This window comes from Octodon degus, unplaced genomic scaffold, assembly GCF_000260255.1.
Source record: "Octodon degus isolate 3935 unplaced genomic scaffold, OctDeg1.0 scaffold00001, whole genome shotgun sequence".
NCBI classification, from domain to species: Eukaryota; Metazoa; Chordata; class Mammalia; order Rodentia; family Octodontidae; genus Octodon; species Octodon degus.
Window position 1 is genome coordinate 8723027 of NW_004524577.1, and position 7316 is coordinate 8730342.

The following is a 7316-nucleotide window of genomic DNA, read 5'->3' on the forward strand; positions in this document are numbered from 1 at the left end:
CAGAAGCTCCATCTTGGGTATGGGTGGCACCACCCAAATGGAGATGGATGGAGAAAGGGGAAGGAGGCTTGCTGCTGCTGCTTGTTACTTCTTGTCTGCTCTGCCATGGACTGTTTCTCCTCTGTGATGCTCCTCTGCCTTGCTACCCTTCCTTGGAGCCAGCTGACTATGGACTGAAACCACTGCAAACTGAGGCAAAACAAACTTATCCATTTTTAACATGTGAGTGTTGGATATTTTGTCTCAGCAATGAGAAAAGTAACTAAGGCACTTATAATTTGCAAACTCTCTATAGAATGCTGGTTGTTTTAGCCACTGACCCACTGATATGCTTTGGTGCTCCAGGGCAGCAGTATCACTTTGATTAATAATCTATGAAAAAGTTATTACTGCTTTCTTTCCTTTCACCCAAGCAGAGGAATACCAAGGTGTACCTCAGCTGTTATTAAAATTACAAATGAAATTTGTAATTCTAACATTGTTCACTGTGTAGTTAATGATTGATATTAACCCCCCTGGAACAAGAAATAAATCTGTCAATTTTCTGAAGCATTTTCCAGTTTCCCATTTGCAATTCTAAGTGATCATGTGGAATACTGATTCTGAATATGAAAATATATTCTTTGGCTGTTAGGATTTCTGAAAATTTCATTACTGCAGAAATTTTATAAAATGTTTTATGCAAGCCAAAATATGCATATCTTAAAATATGTTAGTTTAAACTTGCTTTATATTTTCCTCTGTAAATTGTATCATTCTAGCTATTAGTATTCTTTTTGTTGGTTTCTTGGTCATTTTGTCCAGTAGAATAGAGGCAATTTTCAGAGGGTCTATATGTTGTGTATACATTTGTGTATGTGTGTGCCAGTGGATGCCAGTATGGACGTGCTTGTATACTGGATCAACAGAGAGAACTTTTGTGCTTACCTTTGGCAGAAGAAGACACTTCTACAGAATATTAACTATATGTACTTTTTTTTTTTTTTTTTTGCGGAACTGGGGATTGAACTCCGACCTCTGCGCTTACCAGGGAAGTGCTTATTCCACTGACCCATCTCCCCGGCCTTTTTTTTTTTTCTTTTTTTTTTTGGCAGAACTAGGCATTGAACTCAGGTCCTTGAGCTTTCCAGGGAAGCGCTTATTCTACTGAGCCATCTTCCCAGCCCCTTTCTTGCATTTTTGAGACAAGGTCTTACTGTGCAATTCAGGCTGGCTTTTGAGCTCACTTTATAGGCGGGGCTGGTCTCCAACTCACAACAATCCTGCCTCAGTCTCCCAAGTGCTGGGATGACAGGGATGTAATACCATGCTGGTCTAAAATATTTTCTTTGCTCCTGGGCGTGGTGACGCCTGCAATCCCAGCACTCAGGAGGCTGAGGCAGGAGGATCACTGCAAGTTTGAAGCCATCCTGGGCTACATGGCGAGATCCTGTCTTTAAAAAAAAAAAAAAAATTCTTTTGCTGAATTGTAAAGATTAAACACATTCCACAAGGCCCAGTACACAGTAGGTATGAGGGAAATGTGGGCTTCCTCCTTGCCTTCCTTAGATTTTGAGAGGCCCCAGGCTTCTGAGAGCTGCCCCAGGCTGTGACAGCCATGAGGAGCCAGCTGCATCCTGCATCCCCCACTCCCCAGCACCACCTCCCTCCCTCTTCCTCCTGCCACTCTTTCCTGGTTTGGACTTTTCACCCTATTGCACCTCTCCTCTGCCTCCCAACCCCTTGCCTCACTTTCTGTTTCTTCTTTCTCTGTGTGCTCTTTCTTGATCTTGTCTTACAGCCTTCAGCATCCCTCACATAGTTCCATATCACCACTGTCCTCCCCAAAGTCTCATTATCTGAAGACTGCTCCTGTGTTTCCCAGGATCAAGCAGTTGCTGGTGTTCTCAGGAACTTTGCCAAAACTGGATTCACTGTAGGATCCAGAGCCACCCTTAGGCTGCTGCTTGAGCAATATCAGAATCCCCCCAAGCTGTTGCTGCATCTTCTCCAACTTTCTCTGAATGTTATCATATTTTCTTTTCCTAAAGTTAACTTTAATTTCAGGGTCACACTGGCCTTGGATCTAACTGTAACAATCACAGCTGCGATAGTAATGAGTATGTATCGAGTGCCTTCCACACAGTGTTTTTCTTAAAACAGTCTTTATAGGGCGCTTCCTAGCCCCATTTGACAGATGCAGAAGCAGAAACTTGAGGTTTAATCAGTGGCTGGGAAATCATACAGCCAAAAGAAACATTCAGGATTTTACTCAGCTTTGCTTACGGGTTCTGAATCTCAAGCAGATGGCCAGGGTTCCGGGAAGGGTTTGTTTCCCCTGTTGTTTGATCTTGAGGTCCCTGGTGTCCCTTCTCCCCCAACAGCCCGTGCTCCCACACACAGCTGTGTGCCTCTTGTGTGGGGAGGCTGGGAAGGAGGACACAGTGGAAGGAGAGGAAGAGAAATTTGGTTTGAGCCTCATGGAGTGTACTATCTGCAATGAGATCGTCCACCCTGGCTGCCTGAAGGTGATACTTCTGGGCACCTTGGAGTTTGGGCTGGGGCAGGTTGTCAGAGAGCAAGGAGGTGGGCCACATTCTCCTTAAGTTTACTGTGATCCCCCACATCCATTCCCTACTCTTGCCTGCAGATGGGGAAAGCTGAGGGTGTCATCAATGCTGAGATCCCCAACTGTTGGGAGTGCCCTCGCTGTACCCAGGAAGGCCGCACCAGCAAGGTAGGGGCAGAGCTGGGTGGAGTTCTGCCTTCTGGGTAGGTAGAGGGTTGGGAAGGTAGGCAGGACCTCACCTCTAGCTTTCCTCTCCCCAGGATTCAGGTGAGGGGCCTGGCCGCCGCAGGGCTGACAATGGCGAGGAGGGTGCCAGCCTAGGGAGTGGATGGAAGCTGACAGAGGAGCTGCCGCTTCCACCACCTCCACCCAGGCGCAAAGGCCCTCTACCTGCTGGCCCCCCTCCTGAGGACATGCCTGGGCCCCCCAAACGAAAGGAGAGGGAGGCAGGGAATGAGCCCCCTACCCCAAGAAAAAAGGTGAGCCATGAGACATGCTCGCTAAGTTTAACCTAAAGGGATTCTGGGAGCTGTAGTCCTCCCTCTGCTGTGGGTGGGCTGGGAAGCAGCCTCCTTGAGTTTCTCTAGGGGTTGTTGGGACATGTAGTTCAGGGTTGGGGCATGCTTGCTGTGAAGAAATACAGATGAGGGGGAACTGGTATAGGCCAGTAAGTCCTAGGAGCCCTGCCTGGGTGGGTTAGGGAGGAAGAAGAGAGCATGCTCAAACTGCAACAGTGGAGGGAGGGGTTGGAAAGCCTGAGGGCGATGAAAGGAGATGAGAGCATGCTCAGTAAGCCAAGACACTGATTGTAAGGTGAGCATGCTCAGAGTTCTTCCTGGGATGGGGGCTTCTGGGATTTGTAGTCTTAAGAGGGCATGGATTTTGGCACTATAGGCATTGAGGGCCTAATGGGGTCTGTCCCTTCCCCCATATCTCCCTCTTGCTCTGGTAGGTGAAAGGAGGCAGAGAGAGGCACCTGAAGAAGGTGGGTGGAGACGCCTGCCTCCTCCGAGGATCGGACCCAGGCGGCCCAGGCCTTCTGCCCCCCAGGGTTCTGAATCCAAGCCAGGCGTTCTCGTCCTGCCACCCTGGGCTCCCTCCCGAGAGCTGGGAGGTGTGCCAGGGACCTCCTCCCTCCCCCTCCCACCTTTCCTTACCCCACCCTCCATGGTGATTAAGCTCTGTTCACTCCTGCTCCCCTTTTCCTATTCTAGCCCCATGTGATTCCCCATAGGTGTCTGGACCCCTGGGAAGAGTTGGGTGGGAGAATGGGTTAAGTCCAGGCCACAAGAACCTCTTACCTCCCAAGAATACCTAGGATGTGATCTAGCCCTTTTGCTTCATCTCTCCAAGCTTTAAAGGGGAAAGAACTGAGTTCAGATTCCTGTCCAACTACTGTTTTGTTTGATCTTGGTAGCAGGTCAGCTGTTCTGAACCTCAGTTTCCTCATCTGTAAAATGGAGATGAAGCTGTGTACCATAACTTGCCTAAATCAATGAGAAAGAAATTTGTGTGTGTGTGTATATATATATGTGTGTATATATATATATATATATATGTATATGTATATATATGTATATATATATTTCTGTATTTATTTATTTTGGCGGAACCAGGTATTGAACTCAGACCCTTGCGCTTGCTGGGGAAGCACTTATTTTATTGAGCCATCTCTCTGGCCCAAGATTTGTAAATTATAATGTTTATCTAGATTCAAGAGAAATGAGGCCCAGCAAGGTTAGGAGAATTGTGCAGGGTCACATGACCAAGCCAGATGCACTGACTAAATACAAGGGTCTAGCTGCTTGTTGTGTAACTTTGCTCAAGTAATTTAGTCTATTGGCACCCTAGTTTCCTGTGTTTAAGAAGAGTGGCCCACGTTGCTGGTACACGGTACTGCAAGGGCTTAATGAGTCAGTGAGATCTAGTGCTGCACACGGGGCCGGATGATCAGGTTACTCTCGAGCTGTGGAGCAGGCGCTGAGAATGGTGTGCTGCAGTCTTTGCATGTCACAGTGATGAAGCTGTAGCTTCCCAAGGCCAGTCATGGTAGGCAAGCCAGCACTCCAAACTTTTCTTTGTGCCTGTCTGTTTTGGGAAGTTTGCAGGCCATTAAAAGCTATAAACTTCTAAATCCTTGGAATTGGCACCTTCATAGTCCAGATAAGGAAACTGAAGTCTAGAAATGGCCAGAGTCTCACATTGTTTAGGAGCAGTGTGGAACTCAGGCCTGTCCCTTGGGCTGTTCTTCTCCTGGTCACTCCTCGTGGGTGGGTGAGGGGGTTGGGTAGGAAAGTGGGTCCTAGGCCCTAGAACAGCCTCATCCTGTCTCTTTGCAGAAACCAAAGCCGCCTTTGGCTTCTGCTGAGGGCCCAGCAGTGCCGTCCCCGTCGCCCCAGAGAGAAAAGCTGGAACGTTTTAAGCGGATGTGCCAGCTGCTGGAGCGGGTGCCTGACACATCATCATCCTCTTCGGACTCAGACTCGGACTCCGATTCATCAGGCACATCGCTGAGTGAGGATGAGGCTCCTGGCGAGGCCCGGAATGGGCGACGGCCAGCCCGGGGCAGCTCTGGCGAAAAAGAGAACCGTGGGGGGCGGCGGGCTGTGCGCCCTGGCAGTGGGGGACCCTTGCTCAGCTGGCCCTTGGGCCCGGCTCCACCACCCCGGCCACCACAGCTGGAGCGGCATGTGGTACGCCCCCCTCCTCGAAGCCCTGAGCCTGACACGCTGCCTTTGGCTGCTGGATCCGACCACCCTCTGCCCCGGGCTGCCTGGCTTCGTGTCTTCCAGCACCTTGGGCCCCGAGAGCTGTGTGTCTGCATGCGAGTTTGTCGGACTTGGAGCCGCTGGTAAGTGGCTGGGCAGGCTTGAGTTTCATTGATGATGCGCTTCCCACTTGCTGTGTGGCGTGCAAAAGGTAGCTAATCCCCTCTGGGCCTTGTACCTCAACAGTGTGTATCATAGTATATACTTTCATGTTTGTTGTGCACAGGTTGGCTCTACACTTACAAACTCTCATTCCTCACAGCAGCTTTGTGAGGAGGATATTAGTCCCTCATCTGAGATGAAGTTGAGGGCCAGGGTCATGTGGGAAGGAAAGTGGCAGAATTTGAACCTAAGCTGTGGCTCCAGCATCCTTCCTCTTAGTGATAGCTGTTTATGTTGAGTGGGTAGTGTGTGCTAAGTGTATTGTTAGACCTCGTAATGTGTGCTGTAGCATGTTACCTCACTTTTCATGTTCTGGGGACAGTTTATTGATCCCCTTTACATATGAGAAAGTCCTTCACTGGGGTGGCCCTTGCCCTGAGGTAACTATAACTTGTACCTTCCAGAGTAGTCCCCCCACAACTGCTTCCTGGACCGTGGTCAGGAATTTCTGTCATTCTCCCAAGCCTCTTGTCTTTTTCTCTGATCATGCTCCCAACAGGATTCCTCCTCCTGTACATCTTCCAGCACTCTATTCCTCCAGTGGAGCACCCAGAGGCCTTCAGGCTGCTGACAAAGCTTCATTTGCTTATTTTTGTGTCCATTAGTTGCTGAGGTGGAATGATTACTGTGTCTACTTTATTTTCAGGTCCCTGGCACGTGACAAAGAGCAGTATAGATGTTTAATGAGAAAATTCAAGCTCTTTCCCAGTACTGGCTGTGAATTAAGCTTCCTGTTGAGTGCTTCCCAGCTGTTAGCTGATTTGTTCCTCATTATAGTAGTCCTGTGAGGGAATAGGGGACACCTGGGGCAGCAGTACAAGTTAGTGACTGTCCTCTATTTGGGGATCAGCTCTAGAGGGCCAGTGCCTGCTTGCTGATCTCTTCAGGGTCCAGGGCACTAGAGTGCAAGCTCTGGAGGCAAATTGCCTGTGGAAGGTTCTTGGTGTTCCTTGGAGGAGCTGTATGTCCTTGGGTCAGTTTCTTAGCTTCCGCATGCCCGAGTTTCATTATCTGTAAACCCATGGTAGTCAAAACTGTCACCCAACAGTTTTGTACACTGGGGCACATAAAGAACTGATCAGAGTACCTAGAAAGTAGAAAATTTCAGGGCCTTGACTGTGATCATTGTTACAAATTAGTAACAAGTACTTATTGAAAGTCAGCCTTCTAGTCAGTCTGCAACATAGAAGCAGATAGTTACAGAAGTTGCTGGGGATTACTCCCCTCCGCATGTTTTGAGAAAATGTTTGTGAGGTCCCTTCAAGGCCAGTTTTGCACTTGGCATGTGTGACCCAAAACTGGAAAGGCCCTAATTCTTGCCTCAGAGAAAGAGCTGTGCACAAAGTGGAGAGGTTGGATTGCACAGTGGTTTCCAGGGCCCTGGAACCTGGCACCAACAGGTTTTATCAGTTGTGATCTTGTTAGCTAAACCTTGAAAGACCCTAATTTTCTCACTTTTAGTCTGGGGTCCTTTAAATACTGTGGTGCCAGGTTTGTGGTGCACACCTGTCGTCCCAGACCAGAGAAGTTGAGGCAGAAAGCTCAAGGCAAGTTCCAGGCTACCTGGGCTACATGGCAAGACTGTTTTCAAACATTGATAGTCTTAGTTTAGTATCCACAGAGATTGGCCCTGATACAGACACACCCCAAAATCTAAAGATGCTCAAGTCTTTTATGTAAATTGGTGCCAAAACCTGTGGACATTCTCCCATATTCTTTTTTTTTTAATTTTATTTATTTGTGTGTGTGTGTGGCCAGCTCAGCCCACCAGGGGGCGGGGCTGGCTGGCATGTGGTGCTGGGGGATTGAACCGTGGTCCCTGTGCTTTGCTAAGCTTG

The 7316-nt window shown here is 48.6% G+C and overlaps 1 protein-coding gene across 6 annotated transcripts in view; it reads left to right on the forward strand.

The window, feature by feature from the left end:
• The window catches only part of Fbxl19 (F-box and leucine rich repeat protein 19), a 27381-nt gene that overhangs the window by 5139 nt on the left and 14926 nt on the right, over positions 1–7316 (forward strand). For 2 of the 6 annotated variants that reach the window (XM_023723549.1, XM_004622981.2), the window contains 5 exons: positions 2364–2507; positions 2630–2716; positions 2809–3027; positions 3501–3662; positions 4888–5399. In XM_023723549.1, the coding sequence (XP_023579317.1) occupies positions 2364–2507; positions 2630–2716; positions 2809–3027; positions 3501–3662; positions 4888–5399 (1124 nt within the window). Of the gene's footprint in view, positions 1–2363; positions 2508–2629; positions 2717–2808; positions 3028–3500; positions 3663–4866; positions 5400–7316 lie in introns of those variants that run through there. The other 4 variants (XM_023723580.1, XM_023723627.1, XM_023723707.1 and 1 more) reach the window with 4 other exon arrangements.